Genomic DNA, 27,718 nt, shown 5'->3' with positions numbered 1-27,718 from the left:
TCTTTTTTTTTTTTTTTTTTTTTGAGACAGGGTCACACTCTATTGCTCAGGCTGGAGTGCAGTAGTGCCATCTCAGCTCACTGCAACCTCTGCTTCCCGGGTTCAAGTGATTCTTCTGCCTCAGCCTTCCAAGTAGCTGGGATTACAGGCATGCACCACCACACCTGGCTAATTTTTGTATTTTTAGTAGAGACAAGTTTTCTCCATGTTGGCCAGGCTGGTCTCAAACTCCTGGCCTCAAGTGATCTGCCCACCTCGGCCTCCCAAAGTGCTGGGATTACAGGTGTGAGCCAGCTCGCCCAGCCCAGTTGATGACTTTTTAAAAACATGCCCAGAAGTATATACTAATCCCATCCAGAAGCCAACTCCCAGAGGTGGATTTCCCTTGAAGCAAATGAAGCTTAAGTTTCAGGGTCTCTCACTACCCAAATCCCTGCAAGACCTTATGTCGTAGCTTATACTGCTAATTTATTTATTTAGTTTGTAAAGAGTGCCCTCCAAGTTGTATCAGCTTCATGCCGACAAAACCTGACCCTGACCCCGTTTACTGCCATTTCCAGTCATCAGTTATCTGCTGATTGTCCAAGTTTCAGCTTTACCCAGAGCAAATCTTGCTCTCAGAAGTATAGTTAACTATTTTCCTAGTTGTCTCCCAGTTCTATTTTTTTTTTTTTTTTTAGCTCAGTTGCCCAGGCTGGAATGCAGTGGCAAGATCAGAGCTCACTAAAGCCTTGTTGTTCGTTTGTTTTAATATTTATTTTTCACTTAGCTTGCAAGGCAAGGAGACTGTCTGTGAAATGCTCTGGTCTGTCCCTCGTGGGAGAACGTACGATAAAGAATGCAGTCACTAGGACTGATGCTTTGCACGGGGCTCGAGGGAGTTGTTCTCTCCAAGAGTACTAACGGAGGTGCAGGGACCAGAGGAGGCTCATCCAGTACTTCTGGAGAGGAAGCTTGTCTCTGTGTCTTCCCTTTTGTTTGAAATGAGCTCCTAGGACATAAACTTCACATGTAAAGGATGCATATATTTAAAAGCCACCTGTAAAGGGTTTAGGGATCAACTCTACTGCTTCTCAGCTCTGTTAGTGAGGATCACTGGAAATGGACAGTATTTCTATTTTTGAATTTAACTGGAATTTGAAGGGTTGACAGTTTGGTCATCTCCTATTTTTCCGGAGAGTTTCCATTCTTTTTGTTTTTAATTACTTTTTTTCCAGATCAACAGAGCACAATGTAAGGAGTCTAATCTTTGAAGTTCAGCTCTGCTTTTGTGAAATCATATCACTTTTGTTTAATAACACCATCAGCGGTATGTGGCCGGGTTTTTATTCAAGTTGCTGTGTACTTAACAGAATAAATAAATGTTTAGGAATTGAATGTTTATCTCCCAGAAGCTACTTTGTATCCTTTTGATAATCATCTTTAATTCTAATTTTTTTAAAGTGGGAAAACACAGATAGGAAACTGTAATAAACACATTTATTCAACAAAGGCCTCTAATTATTCATTTATTATTGATACATTTTAATTCATGAAAGAAGAAATATTTTTACTAATATTTCTTGCAGCTGAAAATTTGTTATTGTTTGTGCATTTCTATACAAAAGTTTGGAATTTTTTTTTTGAGGTGGGAAGTAATTGGTTTTTTAAGAAGAAATGTCCCTTTAACAGGCCAAATTGTGTAACTTTATAGTCACAGAGAAGGGCAGGAAAAGGCAGAGTGATTGCTAACTTACTTTTCCATTTTAAAGCTTGTAAATTGATTTTTTTAACTTCATTTTTATAGAAATATGTTTCCATAGTTCTCATCTATAAATTATTTGCCCTGATAATTCATAGCCAGCTTTGATTTTTATTCTTTGGTTTTCAAACTCAGAAGCCCTGAAAAGAGTTTACATACATAGAAAAATTGTAAGTAAATCCAAAATCATCAAAGACAGATTAAGATTACAAGTAAAAACTCACCATGTGCTCCTTAAGAACAACCTTAGAAGCCGGGAGCACTGGCTCACTCCGGTAGTCCCAGCACTTTGGGAGGCTGAGGTGGGCAAATCACCTGAGGTCAGGAGTTCGAGACCAGCCTGGCCAACACGGCAAAACCCCATCTCTACTGAAAATACAAAAATTAGCCAGGTGTGGTGGTATGCACCTGTATTCCCAGCTACTTGGGAGGCTGAGGCAGAAGAATCGCTTGAACCCAGGAGGCGGAGGTTGCAGTGAGCTGAGATTACATCCCTGCATTCCAGCCTGGGTGACAAGGTGGGACTCTGTCTCAAAAAAGAAAAAAAAAAAAAGAATAACCTTAGAGAGTTAATTGGGTTTATCTTGTCAGCTACCTCCACAGTGTTAGGCAGGCATCTGATCAACATTAGAAATAACAGAAAAGAAAGGAGAAGGATGCAGACACTCTGGGTGACAGTGACATTCATGTAGTGTTCATATTGCAACCTAAGGTGCATTTACCACCACTCCTGAAAATAAGAAAAAAGCATGCAAATACCTGCACCAGAGAGTAAAACTGAAATATCTTTTTAAATTGGCTCAATTATTTTCATACTTCTGCTGTCTATGGCAGATATTTGTGACATATGACAGGAAAGTTCTCAGGTTAGGGATCACCAAGTCATTGACAATTGCAATAGGATATATTATGAAGGAGGAAAAAGAGTGCTTATTCTTTATGGAAAGAAAATATCTCATGCCCCATGTTGGGTAATATCTGCCATCCAATTCTTTCTTTTGTTTGGTGTCAGAAAACACATTGATGCAACTTGCTTATGCTCTCTGGTAAAAAAAAAAAATAAATAAATAAAAAACAAAGAAAGGAAGAAAGAAAAGAAAGAAAGAGAGAAAGAAGGAAGGAAGGAAGGAAAGGAAGGAAGGAGAGAGAGAGAAAGAAAGAAAGAGAAAGAAAGAAAGAAAGAAAGAAAGGAAGAAAGAGAGAAAGAAAGGAAAGAAAGAAGGAAGGAAGGAAAGAAAGAGGAAGATAAAGAAAGGAAAAGAAAGAAAGAAAAGAGAGAAAGAAAAAGAGAGAAAGAAAGAAAGAAAGAAAGAAAGAAAAAGGAAAAGAAAAGAAAGAGGCACATTAAGGCCTCAGCTCACATGAGGGGTAGAGATGGGAGTTTCAGTTAAAGGGAGTTTTGTAAAAGGCAGCATTGCTTCCGATCACAAAATCCTGCCAGGTTGTGTTAAGTTCATTGTTGGAAGCTAATTTTTACCTAACTTTTATCATCCGTAAGAGTTATAGACATATATTTGGTATGTTGGTACATATGTTGACTAAAATGCAATACTTCATATAAAATAAACATCCATTTGTGTAATAGGATGATAGAGTATTACCATGTAGCATATATATGCAAGACTGTTTTTCCTTCCCATGCATACAAATTCATCTCAATACCCTTCTTCACTCTTTTGAAAACCTATACAATCTTGTAGATGTCTTCATTGACTCTTGCATATGGTTGTTCTGTGTGTTTCCACTAGAGGTGAACTTAACTTTGTGTAATGAATTCTGTTAGCTTTCATAAAAATAACATACCACGTGACACGAGGTTCTGGCCAGCCTGCTATGGAGCAATGCAATTTTACATTCTCCTTCTCCCAAACCGTGTGGGAGCGAGGTTTAATGATAAACTCAGGAGCATGGAGAAGATGGTCTTCATTCAACTTGGCATGATATGCCTCGGTTTCTTCTAACTGAAAAAACAAATATGCAAACAAACATATTACCAAAATACCAATAAATCAAAGTGAATTTTGGTGCTAAAATAACAAGTAGAAGGCAAAAGTTTTATTTTTCCATTTGGAAGCTTAATTTTGTGTAGAGAAAATGCACTCCCTTCTCCCTTTTAAGAACAGAGGTAGTTATTTGACATTTAACATTCTAAGCTTAAGCAACATCTTTGATTTCTTTTTCTTCCTTTTTTTTTTTGGCCCAGGCTGGAGTGCACTGGTGCAACCTGGCTCACTGCAGCCTCTGCCTCCCAGGTTCATGTGATTCTCGTGCCTCAGCCTCCTGAGTAGCTGGGATTACAGGCAAGCACCACCATGCCTGGCTAATTTTTGTATTTTTAGTAGAGATGGGGTTTTACCATGTTGGCTAGGCTGGTCTCGAACTCCTGTCCTCAAGTAATTCTCCTGCCTTGGCCTCCCAAAATTGGGATTACAGGTGTGAGCCACCACACCTGATCATATTTTACTTCTCCAAGGTGGATTTCTTAAGGCTCTTTACAATCTTTAATTTCCTTAAAACCTAAAATTCCATGGAGTTTAAAACTATTGTTTGCTTTCTTTGACCTACATATTAATATTTTAATGTCTTTCTCCTTGCTTTCTTATGTTTTGTTTCTCTAAAAGACCAGATAATCTTCATTTGAAACAAATCAGCCGGGTGCAGTGGCTCACGCCTGTAATCCCAACATTTGGGAAGGCTGAGGTGGGTGGATCACTTGAGGTCAGGAGTTCGAGACCAGCCTTGCCAACATGGCGAAACCCCATCTCTACTAAAAAAAAAAAAAAAAAACGAAAATTAGCCAGGTGTGGTGGCACGTGCCTGTAATCCCAGCTACTTGGGAGGCTGAGGCAGAAGAATCGCTTGAACCCAGGAGGCGGAGGCTGCAGTGAGCTGAGACTGCACCACTGCCCTCCAACCTGGGGGATAGAGTGAGACTCCATCTCAAAAAAACAAAACAAAACAAAACAAAACAAATCAATCTATATCTACACGCACACACTCACACACACCCCCCCCGCCCCCAACTTATGACATGCATTTCCACCTTTGTAAGTTACTTTAAACTGTCTTTTCTTACTGTTTTCCTCAGGGACAGGTGTTCTGCCTTTTCTCGAATCACAACTTTCCTTGACTTCTTTTCAGAGGTTTCTTCCTGTTGAAGAGCGGATGTGGCCTGTTTGGAAACCATGGACTGCCTGGATGCCATGGACTGCTTGGATGCCGTGGACTGCTTGGATGCCATGGACTGCTTAGATGCCGTGGTCTGCTTAGATGCCGTGGACTGTTTAGATGTTGTGATTCCTTCCTCACTAGCAAGAAGATTCCTCTGTGCTATATAAGCAGCAGCTTCTTTAATTCTTTCTTCTTCCGTATCTGTAATTCCACTGACATGCTTTTGACTAAAACACAATAATAGCAAAATGTAGATGTTGTGGATAGCAGTGATAAGATTGAGTAATTTTACTAAGTTCAAAGTACCACACTTCAGACACTGTATCCTGCACCAAAAGAAAACCCGATATAGAAAAAGCAGGTACATCAGAAACTGATGCTTCATGTACAGAAGTGTTCCTCGCCTTAACAAATAACAATAATAACACCTATGATGGCCCTGGTGCTTTTCACATACACTATCTTGTTTCATCCCCATACAAACCCTATGAGATAAACTTTTTTTTTTTTTTTTTGATATGGAGTCTTGCTCTTGTTGCCCAGGCTGGAGTGCAGTGGTGCGATCTCAGCTCACTGCAACCTTGGCCTCCTGGGTTCAAGCAATTCTCCTGCCTCAGCCTCCCAAGGAGCTGGGATTACAGGCTCCTGCTACCATGCCCAGCTAATATTTTGTAATTTTAGTAGAGACAGGGTCTCACCATGTTGGCCAGGCTGGTCTTGAACTCCTGACCTCAGGTGATCCACCAGCCTTGGCCTCCCAAAGTGCTGGGATTACAGACGTGAGCCACCATGCCCGGCAAAGATAAATTATTATTTCTGTTTTAAATATATGGTAACGAGGTTCAGATAAGTTAGATAACTTGGCCAAAGTCGTCTCACTGGTTGTCTTGTGTGTTTAAACATGATTTTGTTTAAAATAAAAGATTATGGTTCCTTTCCAGAAAAGCCATATTGTCAAATGAGATCTAGTTTGTGTGCCTGTGACCCTGATACATGAGTAGGAGCTTGATCTGGGTTCTGTCACTTTGCTGATGTAATGCATTGCCTGGAGTTGTTACATGTATGAATAAGTTCTGAATTTACATGAGGTTCCTTATGCCTACTGGGTTTCTTTCTAAGATAATACATGTTGTGTGTGCATATACTATGTGTGTAACTATACTATATACTAAGAAATTATCAAACTTGTGATGGAAGTGGTGATGTCTATAAATGTGACTCGTTATTATTCATAATTGATGACGATAGTAAGGGAGTGGTAATATCCCAAGTGCAATGCCTACTATGGCAGTTTATGATGGAATCTGTGCTGTGATTTATTCATGTCATTTAAAAATATTTGAATTATTTTAACATATTTCAATGCCTTTTGTTGTAAACCCCCTCAAATGTTTTAGTGAGAGAGTGTATTGATTACATCGAAGATTCTCTTGACATTGAGTCTCCTTAGACCTCTTAAGTCAGAATCACGTGTTCTAAGAATGATTACTTCAGAATGTAAGCAAATGCTGCCATTGTGTTAGCAAGTTCCTAGCATCTAAATCTATGCTGCTTGCTGAGGAATAAGATTCCACATTTGCCAAGACTGGGGTTTCTCATGGACTATTCCTAAAACATCTGGCAGACGAGATGAGTCTACGTTGTTTCTGACTAAATGTAGTGAGTAAATTTTAAGTTTTTCTCTCTCTCTGTAAATATTAATAAGCTAATCCCTACTATGGATGTTAGTAATATGTCCATTATTATTTCGGGGGGAGGAGGAAGATGAAAGATTTTTAGCTTAGTGTCCTCACATAATGACCTCTCATTCTTTTTTGAACAAAATAGGAAGTGAATGAATTACTAACTGAATACAAAACAACCATCAGGAGAATTTGCTTGGAATTCTCTATGGAAGTCAATATGCAATAGGGAGATGTTAAATGAGCTTTGTGAGCTGTTTCAATTCATGTAATGACGGATCATATTCAGTGCTAGTCTTGCCCCAGACTCCAAGTAAGAGAACTTTATGTTTAATTTCTCATTATTACTGATACTGGATATGTTGGCACAGCTCTAGAGGGCCAGATGAAGTGATAGCCTCCTTGCCTTTTCCATTTACAAAGAAGCTAAACTTCGAAAAAAAACTAATTATTTCACACGAGAACTCAACTACAGTTAAAAAGTATGTTAGACCCAGGCAATAGGGATATTCTCCTTTAAGTAAAAGTCAGGATTTATCAGTGATAACCCTTCTATAATCTGGACACAAAAGCAAAACTGTGAGGCTAACATGTTGACAAAAGTATACTACTACAAAGTAAAAATAAATTTAAAATCTCCCAGTACTCTGCAAATCTCTGACAGTCTCAATTCAAAAATCTCTTGTTGACACAAAGTTTACTCGATTTATTGGAATATAAGTGGAAATTTCAGATGCCATGCAGAGGAAATGGTATTTTCCAGAAGCACACTGTGAGTGCAGAGGGCATGTCCACTGCATTCGCCAGGCCTATGTGGGACTTTCAATTCTTTCCCTCCCAGGCATGCAGCTTTCAGCAAGTCACTCTGCCATGATTTCCTTGTCCAAAACGTTGATATATTAATATCTCTGCAAGGTTGTATGGAGAATTTAGCAAGATGGTTTATATAAAGCACCTTGCGTGAGTCCCAGCAAATAATAATAGACACTCAACAAATGTTCATTTCTTTTCCATCCTCTCCTCAGATTGTTAATACTGCCAAAACCACTGTGAAATGTTATTTTCAACACAGTAACAGAGTATGGGTGATGAGACCATATAAGATATAATGGAGAACTAGAAATAAAGCCTAGAAGATCAATTTTTCTTCACATCTTTTTTTTTTTTGAGACGGAGTCTCGCTCTGTGGCCCAGGCTGGAGTGCAGTAGTGCGATCTCAGCTCACTGCAACCTCTGCCTCCCAGGTATAAGCGATTCTCCTGCCTCAGCCTCCCGAGTAGCTGAGACTACAGGTGCTCGCCACCATGCCTGGCTAATTTTTTTTGTATTTTTAGTAGAGACCAGGTTTCACCGTGTTAGCCAGGATGGTCTCAATCTCCTGACATTGTGATCCGCCTGCCTTGGCCTCCCAAAGTGCTGGAATTACAGGCCTGAGCCACCGTGCCTGGCCTCACATCTTCTTTTATCACAGTTTATTTGGTAAATGATCACTTCTTCAGATTGGCCCGGAAGAGACAAATAGTTTGGTGTGGACAGAGCTGGGAGATGATGTTAGGAGTAAGAAGCTTCATTTTGTGCCCTGCCAGGTGGAGTCATGTCACGTAGGCTGGTGTTAAGCTGATGTGGTTTTTAAATGATTTTTTGAAACAGAGTGGGAAAAATACTGGAGACAAAAGACTTTACTGCTCTAGCCTACCATCTCTTATAAGGAATGCCAGTTACATTAAGCTACTGTGAAGAGGCCAAAAGGCTGGGCATGCATACTTAGCAGCGAAAGCGTGTTTGTCTGGAAAGTTCACTTAAAAAAATCAGAGATAGCAAAGATATCAAATAAAAAGCTAAAAATAGAATGCTATTTATCCCTTTACCTTCCTAATTGGGTTCAGAGCAATTATGACATTACCCTCTGACACAAGTCAGAAAGGAACTGTCAGAGGGCAATGGAAAGAAAAACACAGGCAACAGAAGTAGGTCACCATCAATCACAACCAAATTATTTCCTGACTTCCAAGAGGATCTACTTTTCCATGACATTTGCTCTTAGAGGATGGCCTCACTTTGAGTGTCACCTGAGCTATGGGAATAACTCTCTGTTCAAAGAGAAATAAATAGGAGATGAACCAGAAAGTTCCTGTTGAGCTTTAATCTTGGTGTCCAGGACAAGTTTCCTTTCAAGATTCCTTTGAATATTATTACTGCTCAAAAATAATGTTTATGTAATAAAGATAGAAAATTGGCATCACACAGACTTGTGATTTAGTGATTATTTTGTTTGAAGTTTACCTCAAAGTAATAGCAATCTATTTCCCATTGAACAAGGTATTCAAATTATGATGAGATTTTTTCCCCCAATGAATAATAATTAAAACCACACTGATAACCAAGATATTTTTCAGCTACCTAAAAGTGTCATCTTGGGTTTTTTTTAAAAGTTCACCCAGGCCAGGTGTGGTGGCTCATGCCTGTAATTCCAGCACTTTGGGAGGCCAAGCAGGGAAGATCACTTGAGCCCAGGAGTTCAAGACAACCTAGATGTAGTGAGACTCCATCACTACAAATAATTTTTTAAAAAAATTAGCTGGGTGTGGTGGCTCGTGCCTGGGGACCCAGCTACTTGGGAGGCTGAGGTAGGAGGATTGCCTGAGTCTGGGAGGTTGAGGCTGCAGTGAGCTATGTTTGTGCCACTGCACTGCAGCCTGGGTAACAGAGTGAGACCCTATCTCAAATACATAAATATATATATATATATATATATATATATATATATATATACACACACACACACACACACACACAATAATAAAAATTCACCCAACATTTTGTAGTTTTTGAAGCTTTCTTTTTACTCTGGCTGTCCTGTCCAATCACTAGCATCCCAGGATCCACTTCCCATTCCAGCTAGTTTTATAAGCAGCATTAAGTTCTGATCATTCTTGTTTGTCATGCAGCCATCCTACGTGATGGCAAAATTTCTGAAAAGGAAGTCCCTTTTAACACAATTAACACATCTCTCTCCGTGCAAGGTTCCGAGCTTCCTCAGATCTTAATCAGTATATAGTAAGTGCTTAATAAAAGGTTAGCTGCTTTTACTATAATCTAACAAGTGCTCAATAAATGTTAGCTGCTATTTCTATAATCTGTCCACAGCAATTATGACTATAATCTGCTATTCTTATAGCACTTACTATATACTTCTTAAAAATTAAAGCCAGGAAGTAAAAGCACACTCACCGTCCTGAGAAAATGGGTACCATGTAGTCACTGGGCAAATTTTCTTTCTCTTCTCCAGACAGAAGGCTGTGCTTGGCTCTCTTTGGTTTGGGGCTCAACTTGGATGAATAATCATCTAACAGCAGACTGGAATCTGTAAGTCTGAAATAAACCACCTAACATCAGACAGTAACAAAAAAAGGCATTTACAATATTCAAAATACTGATACAGGAAGTTTTAACTTGGGAGAAATTTTACCAAATCCTAGATCTCTAATGTTACAATTATCTCTTTAGAATTAAAGTAGAGTTAGAAAGATTTCAAATAATGGATTCTATATAGACAGAAAAGAAAAATAGTGATAATAATTTTATGGCTACAGTAATTGCATGGCTTTTCCCCCCACTGAAAGTTTCAAGGGAAAAGAGTGATGTTTTTATGATAGTTCTAAACGCCCTTTTGTGTTAATGTCATGTTGGAAATTTAGGCAGTCTATATAAATGGTTTTGATACACGGTGCATCCAAATTCTTTTGGGAGCTTATTTAAAATGCACACTTTTCTAGATAGGTCCATTCTGATGTAGGACCCTTGGTTTACATTGAGACCTTTATGTATTATAGGCAACTCCTGCCTTTGAAGGGACGTGGGGCTTATTAAATAATAGAGTTAACATATTTAATGGGAACACACAATGCCAATTGACTCAGTGATTCACAAGGGTGTGATAAAGAAGCCTTTGGTCAGTTCTGTCTTCCTATGCACACTGGTACAAATGTGCACTTGGAGGTAGGTAGTGCTCTAATAAACCAAAAAATTGACTAGGGAAGTGGAAAACATGAGAGCAGAGATAGCAGAGAAAAAGGACTGATGAAATGAAAAGAATAGTCTTAATTTATACAGTTCTTGAATGAAACGAAATGCATTTTCATACAAACGTATACAATTTGGCATAAACTTCAGGAGTTCATGAACTCTCTGAAGTCAATTCATGAACTCCCTGAAGTCAATCCATGAACTTGGGGCTAAAAGTCCCTGATCTACACAGTAAGGAAAGATGTTAACAATAGGGGTCTGTATGGGAACTCTCTGCACTATCCTTGTAATCATTTTGTAAATTTGAAACTATTCTTAAAAAAAAAAAAGTTAATATATTTTTTAAAACCCCCCGTCTAGAGAATCTCTAACGACAAGGTGAATAGGGGTATGGTGGCATGGGAAAAGCCAAGCTGCCCAGTTGAAATAGAAAAACCTTCCAAACCATCCAAACCTTGACCATTTCCTAATCTTCGAAAATCATTTGAAAAAGCAAAAGGGATTACCTAATCAAAACCAGAAGAGAGGCCAAGCATATACATGGTACAAAATAGATATATGACGACGTGAGAAAACAAGTAGCACAGGGCTTTGACAGGCAGGGCAGGCAGCGGCACCTTGAATCCTCCAGGGAGGTCGCATGGAAATGGCCAAACTCTTCCTTCCCCACTATCTACCCCCTCCCACCGTGGGGAATATCCATCTCTTTTTCTATGATGAGCATTAAAACTAAAGGTTAGAACTTTGAATTCAAGCTTGTGGATTGGTTACCAACTGGAAGCCAGGGTGACATTTGTTCCTGGCCGGCTGTCCTGGGCAGCAGCAAAACGACTGCATTCTATACCTCGGCAGGTCACAAAGTACAGGCTGTGCTTATACAGGTCTAAGTTTAAAGTGGTATTTTCCCTCACCTCTTTATTCCATTAGCATCCAAAATAACATACTTATGGGGCTTAAGAGTTTCATTTTTTCCCCTGTTTCTAGAACAGTTGGATTTCTAATTTCTCTCCTGTTTTTCTGCTTTTGCTTTTCTCTCTTTACTTCCATTCTAGCGGCTACAGTCATATTCTCATGAGCTCATTATTTTTTGACATTTATTTACATCAAAATAGCTATGATTTGTTATTCTTTTCATTGCATTGCTCCTTTTTCTGTCATTTATCCTTTAAGACAAATTCTTAAAATAATGCATTTATTACATAGAATGTGCCATAATATGAGTATTCCATTCTCACAAGTAAATCACAGGAGCTGTTTTTTTTTTTTTCTTGTATGTCCTTCCAATGTAGGAGCTGATTTTTAATAGTTGAACTTTATGCTAAAGACTCATGGCACTTTCATCAGCTTCCACTTCATATTTCATTTGGAACAGAAGAATTTTTAAAAAGCATTATGACGTTATGGGTTATATAGTACTGCTTAGAAAACGCAAGATCTCCACTTTTATTATGCTAATATTTCTTCAAGCCTTTGATTTCTAATAAAGAGTATTGAAGAATTAGATGTTAAAACACCATGCGAACTGATGATTTAGTAATGCTAAGACATTTATTTATTGAGGCTAGCAAACAAAACTAAATCAGATAGACACAAACTTTAAAGAAAGTGACTGTGTTATAATAAGCATAATTATCTTAAGAAAAACCATCCATAGTCTATTTTGTCATGATCCATGAACTCTGAAGTCCAACATCTTACTCTATCAAATTTTAAAGTTGAATAATGTTTCTAGAGGAGTTACATAGAATATGTAGATTTTAAATTTCTTTGATCTTAAATCAAAGAGCTAAATAAGGGCTTGCTAACTAACCCCTTGGGCTTTTACGTATTTAAATTTTGAAAATAAGCCAACAATTCAGTTTCTGAGTAGACACCAAACTTAATATGTATGGATTGCTGTCAGTCTTTACCTATTAAAACTACATGTAGTGTTTTTTAATGTACTTAGCTTAAATCTTGAAGCTTTCTGAATTTTGATGAAAGCAATCAAATTAAGCAAAAGGCAAGGTTAATTGTGTGTGCGCGCAGGTATCTATGAGCCTGTAACTGTATCTATATCTAGGTACATCTTTTTGTACTCCCCCACCAATTATGCTAGTCCTTGTTAATATGTCTACAGTTAACAGATTTTAAATACATATCCTGGTGCGTAGGACATTATCACGTACATCTATGACTGGTAGCACCACAGGGAAGAGATGTAGTCAAGGTACAAAATGCACTCTCTGGAAATATTCCAGGAACTCAGAAGTAGACTTACACCTGCATCTAATTCAAATACTGAACAGAAAATATTATAACCCCCTGCTTGTTCAACTTCATAACAGGAAAAGCAAGAACAAAACCATTTATAGCATCTCAGAGCTGAAAGAGGACTCGGGGATATTTATACCAGGCCCTTGATTTGACAGATGTGGAAAGCAAAGCCTGGAAAGTGTTTGTAACTCACCCATGCTCACACAGTGAGCTGGTGGTGAACTGGGACTAGCATTCATCACTTCTTGATTTTCAGGCTAGCGTTCTTTACACTATACCAGTCATCTCCAACTTCTTTTTTTTTTGAGACAGAGTCTCACTCTGTCACCCAGGCTGGAGTGCAATGGCGCGATCTCGGCTTACTGCAACCTCTGCCTCCCGAGTTCAAACAATTCTCCTGCCTCAGCCTCCTGAATAGCTGGGATTACAGGCGCACGCCACCAGGACCGGCTAATTTTTGTACTTTTTAGTAGAGACGGAGTTTCGCCATGTTGGCCAGGCTGGTCTCAAACTCCTCATCTCAGGTGATCCGCCTTCCTCGGCCTCCCAAAGTGCTGGGATATCCAACTTTTATGATCAAGTACTCTCAATTAAAAAAAATTGGGGGCGTACTACCTATATATGTTTATTTATAAGTTCTATCCATATACTACTGTATAAATAGTCTCATTTTATGAAACATTCAATCAATAGAAAAATACTAAAGACCACACTTGATTTTTTTTTAAAAAAGAAGTGTTAAGACCGGGCATGGTGGCTCAGGCCTGTAATCCCAGCGCTTTGGGAGGCCAAGGGGGGTGGATCACGAGGTCAGGAGATCTAGACCATCCTGGCTAACATGGTGAAACCCCGTCTTTACTAAAAATACAAAAAATTAGCTGGGCCTGGTGGCGGGCGCCTGCTGTCCCAGCTACTCGGGAGGCTGAGGCAGGAGAATGGCGTGAACCCAGGAGGTGGAGCTTGCAGTGAGCCGAGATCGCGCCACTGCACTCCAGCCTGGGCAACAGAGCGAGACTCCAACTCAAAAAAAAAAAAAAAAAAAAAGAAATGTTATTATTTCGTTCTGTACTCCCACGGCTTGCCTTTGTGGACTCCCCAGTTTGCAGACCATAAAACCATGTCATACTGCCCATGATGACTTTGATGTTGATTTGCTCTTCCTGAATTTATTCACCTAAATTGAAGTTATGAAATCATCAGTTACAGCTAAAAATAAAGCACAAAAAAACTCATTAAATTGAACATAAAGTAAAATGTTGGCCCTTTAAAGTTATGTTTATAATCACCATATAATTTGGGGAAATTGTTCCAGGTTCACTAGGATGAATAAATGTATTCATGCTTATGGGAAGTATAGATCTGCTTAATGGCTATGTTACTTTCTGAAAACATCCTGACAGCCTATCAGCACGTTTCAGAGAAAGGATGAACTGTGGGCATTGTCTCTGCTGACTGTGCCACCAAAGCCAGCATCACCCATCCTTGTGTGTTCAGGGTTAGGCTGCATTATTGGTTTCTCTGTCTTTCCCACTGCCTGTGACTACTCCAGAAGAGGGATGGTCTCAGTGATCTTTATATTCTTAGCACTGTGCCCAGTGCCTGACATAACTCAGTAAATGTTTATTGAATGAAGTGAAATAAAGATTTATGGCCAGGCGCAGTGGCTCACACCTGTAATCCCAGCACTTTAGGAGGCCGAGGCAGGTGGATCACGAGGTCAGGAGTTCACGACCACCCCGGCCAAGATGGTGAAACCCCATCTCTACTAAAAATACAAAACTTAGCTGGGTGTGGTGGCGGGCGCCTGTAATCCCAGCTACTAAGGAGGCTGTGGCAGAGAATTGCTTCAACCCGGAAGAGGGAGGTTGCAGTGAGCCAAGATCGCACCACTGCCCTCCAGCCTGGGTGACAGAGGGAGATTCTGTCTCAAAAAAAAAAGAAAAAAAAAAAAGATTTATTCTCCTGTAATAAAACCCTAGCTCAAGGATTCTGAACCCTGGTTTCACATCAGAATCAGCTGAGGAATGATTAAAAATGACTGATGCAGAGGTGGGACTTCCAGTATGGTGGAAGCAGTAGTTCCTCAGTTCCTCTCCCAAAAGCAGTGATGATATACAACACATTGTCAAAAATAACCAATCAGGGCTCTGAAAATCAATCAAAGGCATACACTACACTGAGAATTGGCTATTCATAGAACAAACAACTGAACTTCACGTATGAGCAGTGGGAGTCTGTGTGTCATTCCTGCCTAGGCTTCTCCCATCCCTTACCCCCAGCTTAGTCCATAAGGTAGTTCAACCAAGATGAGAAAAGGCATGAAAAGGAGCAGCCAGGGAAGACTGACTTGATTTGGGGCACAATGTGATAAAACCCCACATCCAGCAGCACTGTGAATAACAGTAGCAATCTAGGTGGCAAACAAACAAGGGAAGACCAGCAGCTCAGCTAGCCTGAGGTTACAGTCAGGCTTGGGGCAAGCAGCAGATTGGTAGATCAGCCAGAAATTTACCAGGAAGATCTGGAAAATAAGGTAGTCACAGGGTCCTTCATAAGCTCTCCATACATATATGTGTGGGAAAAACTGGAGAGGGCCAAGTTTTCCACACATCATTGGCTGACTGTAAGCCTGTGCACATGTGCAGAGGACGGGCAAGAGAGCCTGGAATTAAGCAAAACCAGACTTACTTAAAAATTACCTGCACACAGGCTGGGCACGGTGGCTCACACCTGTAATCCCAGCACTTTGGGAGGCCGAAGTGGGTGGATCACGAGGTCAAGAGATCAAGATCTTCCTGGCCAACATGGTGAAACCCCGTCTCTACTAAAAATACAAAAATTAGCTAAGCACGGTGGCGCATGCCTATAGTCCCAGCTACTCCAGAGGCTGAGGCAGGAGAATCACTTGAACGAGGGAGATGGAGGTTGCAGCGAGCTGAGACTGCACCACTGCACTCCAGCCTGGGCGACAGAGTGAGACTCCGTCTCAAAAAAAAAAAAATCACCTGCACACTTTAGCTGTGCTCCCCAACACACACTCATATCTACTGCCAGAGGGTGGAAGATTTACTGTCTTGAGCTGTTTGGGCACAATGTCTGACCACTCATTGGCCATTAATCTATGCAAACACCGTGTGATTCCTAGGAATTCAGGCTTAAAAATGAGAACAAGAATTTAAAAAACAAAACAAAGCTGAGCAGAGACACCTGCAGCCACACAGTAGTTAAAGAGATTCTACAAGTATGTTCAGCCAAATTATTAAACAAAACTGAGATCACACCAGTGCACTTGAGACTGGGCAACAGAGTGAGACTCCAGCTGAAAACAAAAACAAAAACAAAAAAACCCAAAAAACAAAAAACAAAACCAAAATACAGCAACAACATACTCTGAGGAAAATTCAGAATTCAGAATTGTAACAATATATTATCTGACATGTCCCATTTTTAACAACGATAAAAGTTATGAGACGTGCCAAGAAAAGGAAAATGTAACCCACACCAATGGGAAAATAGTAGTAAACAAAAATTGTCTCTGAGTTGTCCTTGATGTTGGGTTTAGCAGACAAAGACTTCAAAGCAGCAATTATAAATATGTTCAAAAACTGAAGGAAACCATGTTTAAAGAGTTAAAGGAATGTATTACAACAGTGACTCAACAAACAGAGAATGTAAACAAAGAAATATAAATTATAAAATAAAATCAAAGGACACTGGAGTTAAAAAGTACAATAACAAATGAAAATTTCTTAGAGGGACTCAACAGCAGATGTTAGATAAGGGAAGAAAGAATCAATAAAGTTGAAAATAGAAATTACCCATTCTAAAGCAAAGAGAGATAAAAGAATAAAGAAAAATTAAAAGAGCCTCAGAAACCTGTGAGACAATGTCAAACATGCTAACATATGAGTAATGGCAGTGCCAGAAAGGGAAGAGAGAGAGAAAGGGCAGGAAAATATATTTGAAGAAATAATAGACTAAAGCTTCCAAAATTTGATGAAAATATTAATCTATGGATTCAAGACGCTCAAAAAACCCAAGTAGAATAACACAGAAAAAGATACATAGACCTAGAAATATCAAAGTCAAACTGTTGAAAGTCAAAGCCAGAGAGAAACCTTGAAAGCATCAAGAGTAAAATGATTCTTTACACACAGGGGAACAATAATACTGTTAATGGTAGACTTCTCATCAGGAAAAATGGCACTGACATGACATATTTAAGTGCTGAAAAACAATGCTAATCAAGAATTCTATATCCGGCCGGGTGCAGTGGCTCATGCCTGTAATCCTAGCACTTTGGGAGGCCGAAGGGGGTGCATCACTTGAGGTCAGGAGTTTGAGACCGCCTGTCCAACACGGTGGGACCCCGTCTCTACTAAAAATACAAAAATTAGCCAGGCATGGTGGTGCACTCCTGTAATCCCAGCTACTCAGGAGGCTGAGGCAGGAGAATCGCTTGAACCTGGGAGGCAGAGGTTGCAGTGAGCCAAGATCGTGCCACTGCACTCCAGCCCTGGCAACAGAGTGAGACTCTGTCTCAAAAAAAAAAAAAAAAAAGACTAAAGATAATTTAATTGTAATTTAAACCCACACAAAAAGATGGAGAACAACCAGAAAGTAAATAATTGGGTAAATACAAAAGACAGTGTGTGTACATACACACATACACACATGTATATGCACATATATGTATATAAGTTTATACATACATATGTATATAAATTTATATGTATATAAGCTTATACACATATATGTATGTAAATTTTTACATATATATTCTATTAAATTCTTTTTTTTTTTTTTGAGACAGAGTCGTGCTCTGTCACCCAGGCTGGAGTGCAATGGCATGGTCATAACTCTGTAACCTCGACCTCCCAGGCTCAAGCCATCCTCCCACCTCAGCCTCTCAAGTAGTTGGGACTACAGGCACACATCACCATGCCCAGCTAATTTCTGTATTTTTTGTAGAAATGGGATTTCACCATGCTGCCCAGGCTGGTCTCAAATGCTTGAGTCACCCACCTTGGCCTCTGAAAGTGCTGGAATTACACATGTAAGCCACTGCACCCAGCCTTCTCTTAAATTCTTTAAAAGGTATAATATTGTATAAAATACTTATTGCATTGTGTTGTTGGGTTTACGACATTCATAGTCATAATATACTTGACAATAGTGCAAAGGAGGGAGAAGGAAATGAAGCTATATTAGAGGAAAGTTTCTATGTTTACTGGTATTCAGTGAGTATATATTATCTGAAGTAGATAGAAATAAGTTAATATGTATATTGTAATTCCTAAGGCAATCCCTAGGAAAATAGCTCAAAGAATATAGTCAAGAAACAAAAGAATTAAAACAATACACTAAAAAGGTCCATTTAATACAAAATAAGGCAATAAAGGAGTAATTAAAGAGATATGAGATATACTAAAAAAAAGTGGCAGACATAAATACAACGATATCAGTAATTTTATTAAATGTAAATGGAATAAAAAACTCCAAGGAACAGGCAGAGGTTGTCAGACTGAATGGAAAAAAAAAGATTCAACTAATCCGCTTATATGCTGCCACAAGAGGCACACCCTAAATTTAAAGACACATTTGTTAAAGTAAAAGGATAAAAAAGATATACCATGCAAATGGTAAGCTATATTAATATAAAACATAATACACTTTACATCAAGAAATATTATTAGAGACAAAGAGGAATATTTCATAATGATAAAATGGTCAATTTCTCAGAAAAACATAATAATTGTAAATGTATATACACCTAACAACAGATCCCCAAAATACATAAAGCAAAAATGACAGAATTAAAAGAAATATAAAACTGAAAAATAATAGTTGGAGACTTCAATATTCCACTCTCAATAACTGATAGAACAACTAGATTTAAAAAATCATCAGGAACATAGAATACTTGCAAAACACTATCAATCACCTTGACATGACTGATCTTTCTTGAGTACTTTACCCAAGGACAACAGAATACTTATTCTTTTCAACATTCTCAAGGAGGGTTCATATGGTAGTCCACAAAACAATCTCAATCAATTTAAAAGAGCTAGAATCATGGAAAATATATCCCCAGATAACAGAAGAATTAAACAAGAATCTACAATAGAAAAAAATTTAGAAAATTCTCAAATATAAGGAAATTAACAACATACTTTTAAATAACCTATTGGTCAAAAAGAAATCACAAAAGAAATTAGAAAATACTTCGAACAATATAAAAACAAAAACACAACTTATTAAAATATATGGGATACAGCTAAAGCAGTACTTAGAGGGACATATATAGCTTTAAGTGTTTATATTAGAAAAGAAGGTCTCAAACTAATAATTTAAGCTTCCATCATAAGAAGCTAGAAAAAGATAAAACTAAACACAAAACAAGCAGAAGGGCAATATAATAAAGATTAGAGGGGACATAAATGAAAAAGAAAACAGAAAAACAATAAAATTAATGAAACAAAAGTTGGTTCTTTGAAAACATCATGACAATTAGTAAGGCTTTTGCTAAATTGACTATAAATAATAGAAGACACAAATTATTAAAATCAAGAATGAAAGAAGAGACATCACTAACAACCTTCTAGGAATTAAGAGGCTCACAAAGAAATAATGTAGATGTCTTTATGCTAACAAATTAGACAACTTAGACAAAATAGGAAAATTCCTATAAAGACTCAAATTACTGAAGCTAACTCAAGAACAAATTTAAAAATCTGAAGAGATCAATAACAAGTAAAGAACTCGAATTGGTAATTTAAAATTTTCCTACAATGAAAAGTCCATGCCCAAATAGTTCGCTAATGAAGTCTATCAAATACTTAAAGAAATAATACCAATCATTTCTCTTTTTTTTCCCCAAAAATAGAGAAGGGAACACTTTCCAACTCATTCTACAAGGTCAGTATTACATGATATCAAAGCCAAACAAAGATGTTATAATAAAAGGAAACTACAGACCAATATCCATCATAAATATAGATGCAAAAATCCTTCATAAAATATTAAGAAATGGAATCCAGCAACATATAAAACCAAGTGAACATTACCCCAGCAATGCAAGGTTGATTTAACATATGAAAATCAATCAGTGTAATATACCATATTAATAGAATAAAAAGCAAAAACCATATTATCATCTCAATAGATGCAGAAAAAGCATTTGACAAAAGTCAGCATTCTTATTAATAATTCTCAATAGAATAGAAACAGAAGGGAACTTCCTTAACCTGATAAAGGACATCTATGAAAAATCTACACCTAATGTCATACTTCATGGTAAAAACCAAATGCTTTCCTCTTAAGACTGAAACAAGGCAATGATCTGCTCTTGCCACTTTTATTCAACATTGTAGTGGAGGTTCTAGTCAGGGTAATTAATTTTTTAAAAATTGAAAAGATGTAAATCTACCTTTTGTTACAGATGATATAATCCTATGTGTAGAAAATCCTAAAAAATACACACAAAAATTGTTGGTACTAATAAATGAGTTCAGCAAGGTCACAGGGTATAAAATCAAAACACAAAAGCAATTATATTTCCATATACTAGCAATGAATAATCCAAAAATTAAATTAAGACAACTCCATTCACAATAGCATCAAAGAGAATAAAATACTAAGGAATAACTTTAACAAAGAAGTATAACACTTGTACATTGACAATTACAAAACATTATTATGATAAGTGAAAGAACAACTAAATAAATAAGTATTTCATGTTCATGGAATGGAAAACTCAACATTATTAAAATGATACTTTTTTTCAAAATTGATCTACAGATTCAACATGATCCTAATCAAAATCCCAGTAGACTTTGTTCTTTGTAGAAATTGACAAGGTGATTCTAAAATTTATACGGAAATATGAAGGAACTACATAGGCAAACAATATTGTAAAAGAAGAACTAAGAGGACTTACATTCACCAGTTTCAAACTTTTTATAAAGCAACACTAGCACTATGGTACTGGTATAAGAACAAGCATATAGATTAATGGAACAGAACTGATAGTCCAGAAATAAACCTCCACATTTATGGTCAAGTGATTTTTGATAAAGGTATCAAGAAATTTAATGGGGGAAGGGATAATCTTTTTAACAAACGGTGCTGGGGCAATCAGTTGTACTGTACACCCATATGTGAAAGGACGAATTTAGAGCTTTACTCAATGTTACACACAAAAAGTTACTTCAAAATGCATCACAGTTCTAAATATAAGTGCTGAAATGATAAAACTCTTAGAAGAAAAGATCAGAGAAACTCCCTAAGGTGTTGACTTAGTCAAAGAGTTCTTAGATATAATACCAAAAGCATGATTTGAAAAGAACAAAATTGTTGAACTGAACTTCATCAAAATTAAAAACTTCTGGTCTTGGAAAGACACTGTGGTAAACAGAAGGAAAAGACAAGGCACAGAATATGAGAAAATATTTGCAAACTTATCTAATAAAGGACTTGTATCCAAACCATTTAAATAACTATGACAACTCCATGAGAAAAAAATCCAATTAAAAAATGGGCAAAAGATTTGAATAGGCACTTCACTAAAGAAGATACAGAAATGGCTACTAAATGCAAAAAAGATGGTTAACAAAATTGGTCATTAGCAAATGCAAATCAAAACCACAACAAAACTCTATTACACACACATTATAATGGCTATAATAAATAAGACAGAAAACAATAAATGTTGGCAAAGATGTGGATAAACTAGAATCCCTATACATTTTTGTGGGAAGGTAAAACAGTACAACCACTTTGGAAAACCATTGGGTAGTTTCTTATAGAGTTAAATGTAAACTTAGCATACAACCCAGCTGGTATTTCGGAAAGTGCATGAGAAAGTTTATTTCAAACATTATTGAACAATCTCCTTGTTCAATCGTTCACAATGTATATATATATAACATATTATAATACCACTGAAATCCTCACAGGTTTATTTCTTAACATTCTGTAGCAATTTCATTTATTCGACAAAAAAATTATTGAGTAGCTACTGTGTGCAAATACTGTGTTTGGTATTGGGGTGGGAGCAGGATACAAAGATAAATGTAAAACCCTTGTCTTCTGAGAGCTTTACGGTCTAGTAAGGGCGTAAATGTATTATGCCAATCAAGGAAGAAAGGATGGAAGAACACAAAGAAGGAAGGCCAGTAACCACAAAGACCAGTGCAAACAAAATGTGAATTCACACACTTGAGAGCGAGTTTCTGTCTGGGGTTATCAGGGAATCCTTTGTGGAAAAGCTGGACATTGAAAGATGGGTAGGACATCCCAGGATGAAAAGCTCTGTTTTTAATGCTGACTTATCTATGTGTTGTCATTAGGCTTTACTGAAAGGCCACAAAAGAGCTGAATTCATTTTTTCTATTCTAAAAATGTTCCTTTAAAAACTTCATCTTTACATATATTTACAGCTCAGTACTGTCCACATATATGAGAAATGCTCAGCCGTTTACTGGAAGAGAGAAAGAGGCCGTGTTTTTAAACTGTGGGTCAGCTTTTTCTGGGCCTCTTCTGGGCTGTCTTTGCTCCAGTTAGCTGCTCCTCCGCAGGGCTTCAGCATCTGAATTACGTCTCTCATCTTTAGGACCCTGTGCAGAGTCACTGGGAATTTGCATTCTCTTTTCTACTCTCTACTTTTCTGTTGGCCACAATTTCCTCTTTGCAAAACCTGAAAAATGATACTTTTCTTTGGACTTTTGTGAAAACGTTGTTTTGGATCTACTTTTGATTGAGAGCAGCTTGGTTTTGTGCTCCTCCTTTGATACAGGCAATCCCGGTGGCCTAACACCTTGATTCTTGATTCTCCCATTTCCCAATCTTGACACACATGGAGGTTTCAGGAGAACATCAAAGTTCGCGGACAAGTAGAAAGCTGAAAAGAGTCCTCTTTTTGCTAATACACTTTTCAGAAAAAGTTTCTTATGGTACAAACATGAATTTAGTTAGATCGACATGATCCTTGAAATTTACTGACAGGTAGCATCATAATAAATATTATGATGTCAAAATAAATAGCCTTCTCTTGGATTTTAATTTTTTTTTGCATTATTTATGTTACACTAATCTCTTCTCTTCATTTTACTCTTAGCCATATCTCACTTTTAGTTTTTTTTTTAACTATTTAAATAGGAATCTAACCGCAATTTTTTCATTTAATTTATTGCTTTATTTTTTCCATGATTTAAATTTCCATTTATATGTAACATTTTACTTGCTTTTTCAGTAACTTTACACAGTTAGTGTATAGCCATGATATAAAAACAAATGCCCTAGGAATGTAGAATATTCATGTGTTCTAGAAAAGGTGGATGTGTAAAACTCTGAGAGAATTAAATATCTTATGGTTCTTATCTATATACATCCTTCAGTTGTTATTCACTTCTGACTATTCCATAAGTGAATTTAATCAGACTACATTATGGTTTTTAAGCAGGAGTAAAAGAGTTTACCCCATATTTCCTAGACATTATAGTATAAAGACACTTGACAATAGTATCAGGAGATACCTTACAAAGTCTAAGGTTGTTTCTTTGTGAACTGAGGTGTCCAGGGTTTGTCAAAGCAGGTCTTATTAACTTATTTATAAAGCAGCCCAGACACCAATATCCACTCTACTTTGGGATGGTCACTGGGATTGACCAGACATTGCATGAAAGTTACCTTACTCTTGCTTTCTTGTTTCATCTAAAAGATGGCTGTGGGAAACCTCAAGCCTGTTGCAAAGGCACCCTTGGGCTTCCAGAGTCCACAGGTCTCTCTGTGGAAGCTCAGTTATACCCCACTACCTGGCCAGTGCCAACACTATGGAGGCCAAGCAGGGACAGAGCAAATGTTTCACCTCTGAGCCCAGGGAGGTAGCAGCTTTGCCCTTCCTCCGCCTCTGGCTGACTCATTCTATTCCACTCTAGGAAAGGACATGCCTTCCTTCTCACAGCATGATTCACCTGCCTAGGGAAGACTATGCCATTCTGGGTATATCTGGTGCCATCTCAACTTGATTTAGGCTGCATGACAGCCTGATAAAAGAGTCAAGCACAGCAGGCAAAGAAGGAACCACGTCTTTCTGGGCCTCAGTCTACATATCTATGAAAGGAGGGGCTTAAATTATATGAACCTTTGTTCCTTTTCTGCTTTAACATTCCACAGTTCTATGGATCTATAAATTGCCAATTATGTGAACCTGTTGTTACCAGGAGTGAGAATCCTAGCTCTCTCTCCCCCTGTGTTTACAGCTGAGGGAGTTGGAGCAGGAGGCTGATACACAGAGAGGACCACTCTCCTTGGATTTAGGGTTGGTCTTTGGGATTCACAGCATAATGCAACAGGCCGGGCACGGTGGCACACACCTGTAATCCCAGCACTTTGGGATGCCAAGGTGGATGGATTGCCCGAGCTCGGGAGTTTGAGACCAGCCTGAGCAACATGGTGAAACCCCGTCTCTACAAAAAATACAAAAATTAACTAGGCATGGTGGCACGCGCCTGTAGTTCCAGCTACTTGCGGGCTGAGAGGACTGAGCCAAGAGGATCTGCCTGAGTCCAGGAGGTGGAGATTGCAGTGAGCTGAGATCGTACCACTGCACTCTAGCCTGGGCAACAGGGCAAGATCCCATCTATTAAAAAAAAAAAACATAATGCAACAGCCTTTTAAACAAAGTAACTCTGGCTTTTCTGCTTTCATAGATATTTCCCTCTGAAGTTCTACCATACAGGAAATAATGTGGCTCATCATTTTGTTGGTATTTAAATACTGGAAGACAAACCCTAGAATATTGTATTGATTTTTGTTACCCATGAACTATGATGCTTTTTTCTTATATATAATAATTAAAATTTTATTTAGAGAAGAAGCAATAAAATCATTTCTAAAGGAAAAAAAGTAAAACCTTGATATATCAGCAACAATAGAGACAAGGTTTCACTATTTTGCCCAGGCTGGTCTGAAACTCCTGGGCTTCAGCAATCCTCCTGCCTTGGCCTCCTCAAGTGTTGGGATTACAGGCATGAGCCACTGTGCCCAGAGTATCAGCAGCTTCCTAAGCAAATTTCATTTCCAGTAACAGTCAATTGGCTCAATATTTTTTGTTATTCAGATTCAGCCACTTCAGTCTCCAGATGGATTTGAGTCTCCATACAACTATGGTTATTTCAAGGTGCTTTTCCTATTAAATACCAGAAAAACACTAACAAAAGAATAAGGCATTTCTTTGACACGATGTAGATGGAATCTGGGAAAATGGGGAACAAGTGAATGGTTTTACTATCATCATACCACCTAAAGAGAGTCTCAGAAGATTCATTGTATGCACAAAATCTCCACAGACCATTTCACAGCCTCAAAACTCCCTGGCTAAGGGTGCTGAGGAGCTCTGGGAGAAATCTGATAGAATTCAGAACTCAGCCATAACCAGTAGATCCTCACATCTGGCCACTGCTCACACATCCGCTCTTACTGCACATCTGGCCCTGGCTGGACTACAGCATTAGCCTCCTAACAAGGGAACTTGCTTCTGCAACAGTCACAGTGATGCTGTTACCACTGAGTCAGAGCATGTCGCTATTCTGCTCAAAACTGCCATGGATTCCTTATTTAACTCAGAATATCACCTCCCTTCAATGGCCCACAGGCCCTCCATGATCAGTCCTGCCCAACCCATCACCTTTCTGACATCCTTTCCACCTGCACTATCCATCACTCCCCCATTCCCTTGCAGGGGCCTCGCTGCTGTTCTGTGCTGTAAGGCCTTGCAGTGGCTGCCCTGATGCCTGGTGCACCTTTACCCAGATAACCTCACGGCTGCCTCTCTGAGCTACTTCATTTCTTTGCTCAGATATCACCTTCTCAACAAGGCCGGACTGCCCTCTTGAAAATTCTAACCTGCACTCCTGCCCCATGTCCCCAATCTCTCTCACCCTGCTCTGTTTCTTATTGTTTCTATAACATGTATTACCTTCCGGTATAAAATATAATTCTACTTAATAGAACAGAATTCAATACAATGTGCTCAGTAATTTATCCCAAGCACCTAGAGCAGTGCTTAGCGCTTAGTAAATATTTATTGAATGAATGACTCATAATGTCTAAACCTCACTGAGCGTTCCCCCTGTGCCAGCCACCACACTCAACATCTTACATGATTATCTCTTTTCGACCTCACAACATGAGGGACAGTTATTTTCCTCATTTTACACAAATAGATATGTAGAAAATGACATGAATCTACAGCTCATAGCTGAGGTTAGGACACAAAAGTGTCCACAAGGCAGATTTCTTTGGGAACACATTTTGAAAGGATATTGGGGTAGGATATGAAACAAGCTTTCAAGTTCTCTGCATTCTCTGCTGTGTTTAGTCATCCCTATTTTTAGCATTGGTATCTTTTGTCTGAATTATAACAGCTTTGAACGTTAGCATGGTCTTCACCAACTCTAGTAGTTCCAAGAGGTTATAATCTGAGTGACACGTGGGAGTGGGGGTGGTTGATCAATGTGACATAGGGGTAGGTGAGGGGCATGGTTTAAAGTTAGGGGACCCAGGGAAAGTCACTCAGGCCTCCATGTTTTCATCCCCAAACTGCTGTCTCTTAGAGTCCTTTGCAAATATCTATGTCTGATTCTAAATAGTGGGTTAAAGTGTCTGTAAGGTCCCAGGCTTGGCATTCATGGACACTCCTTGGGTTTTCTTTGTTAGAATTTGTGTCCTTCCATCTGCTGTTCCCTGCTGTAAATCTTGGTTATTTTGGTATTCAATAGCTTCTCTAGAAGAAGGCTAAATCAAAGGAAGCACAGTGCAAAACTACATATTGATGCTTCAAGGAAAACCCAGTGGTGTATGATCAAGGGGAGTTGCTGACTGTAACTGGCATTGGGTGCCCGTGGAAAGGGTGGGGACCTGGGTATGACGAGGGTTCAAATAACTACTCTGCTACTTTCTAGTGTAATGAAGAAAAGTCATTTAATCTCCTTGGTTTCCAATTTTCTCATTTATAAAATGAAGATAAAAATTTCTACTGCTCAGGGTTGTTGTAAAGACTCAGTGGTATAGAGAATGCAATGCTGAATTATGTCATATAGGCTGAATTTTAATCTGTTTAGAATAAGACAACTAAATGTCTACTGTTACCATGGAAGGTTGAGGAACAACTCTAAATCTTCCCACAACCTAAGAAACCTGCTGTGCTGTTCTCTGGTTTTTGTAAGCTATTCATTCTTGTAAGTTATTCATTCTACTTACGAGAATAAGAAAACATTATTTTTAAATTATTTTCATCTTAATGTATGATCCAACTTACTTGCAAGAATGGAAGGTCCCTGCTTTCCATAATACCACCCTTTCTGTAAACATCTGCCTTATTTCATCCCAAGTCCTTATAACATTGGCATTAGGAAAGAGGTCCTCAGGTCATACACTAGACTCTCTGTTATTCATTTTTAGACTTTCTAGAGCAATGGTTCTGACCTTTGTTGAGTCACGGAGCTCCTTGAAAATCCGATGAAAACTACAGTCCCTCTCTCCAGAAAAATTCTCATCTGTGCATAATTTTGCATATAATTTCAGATCATCCAAGACTCTACTGAAACCATTCATGGACAGAGGTTAAGAACCCTTGCCTAATGGTTGCAATGTGGTCATAAGTAATACTGCTCCTTTAATCCTAACGATATTTTGTTGATTATTAGCATGAAACAGTAATCTTGTCATTTTAAGAGTTTGTTTTCCTAAATTATTTTCTTTATTTTTCCCACTGTGACCAAGAACAAAGGCATTTAGAGTAAGCCGTCCAGAATTTACTTTATAGCCCGTGGCTCAGAAT

General features: G+C 38.3%; 1 protein-coding gene and 1 long non-coding RNA gene across 8 annotated transcripts in view; one reads left to right on the top strand and one right to left on the bottom strand.

The window, feature by feature from the left end:
- The window catches only part of MYOM1 (myomesin 1), a 181,994-nt gene that overhangs the window by 119,725 nt on the left and 34,551 nt on the right, over positions 1-27,718 (bottom strand). For all 7 annotated transcript variants that reach the window (XM_024235866.3, XM_063716983.1, XM_054537694.2 and 4 more), the window contains 3 exons: positions 9,826-9,966; positions 4,818-5,139; positions 3,545-3,702 (listed from right to left, as the gene is read on the bottom strand). In XM_024235866.3, the coding sequence (XP_024091634.3) occupies positions 3,545-3,702; positions 4,818-5,139; positions 9,826-9,966 (621 nt within the window). The remainder of the gene's footprint in view (positions 1-3,544; positions 3,703-4,817; positions 5,140-9,825; positions 9,967-27,718) is intronic.
- The window catches only part of LOC129051512 (uncharacterized), a 37,834-nt gene continuing 16,511 nt past the window's right edge, over positions 6,396-27,718 (top strand). The window contains exons 1-2 of the long non-coding RNA XR_008515857.2: positions 6,396-6,571; positions 9,884-9,960. This is a non-coding gene — a long non-coding RNA (uncharacterized LOC129051512). The remainder of the gene's footprint in view (positions 6,572-9,883; positions 9,961-27,718) is intronic.

The sequence above is a fragment of the Pongo abelii genome, chromosome 17, assembly GCF_028885655.2.
Source record: "Pongo abelii isolate AG06213 chromosome 17, NHGRI_mPonAbe1-v2.0_pri, whole genome shotgun sequence".
Classification (NCBI taxonomy): domain Eukaryota; kingdom Metazoa; phylum Chordata; class Mammalia; order Primates; family Hominidae; genus Pongo; species Pongo abelii.
The sequence above is the reverse complement of the archived record's forward strand: the minus strand, read 5'-3'. Positions and strand labels throughout refer to the sequence as shown.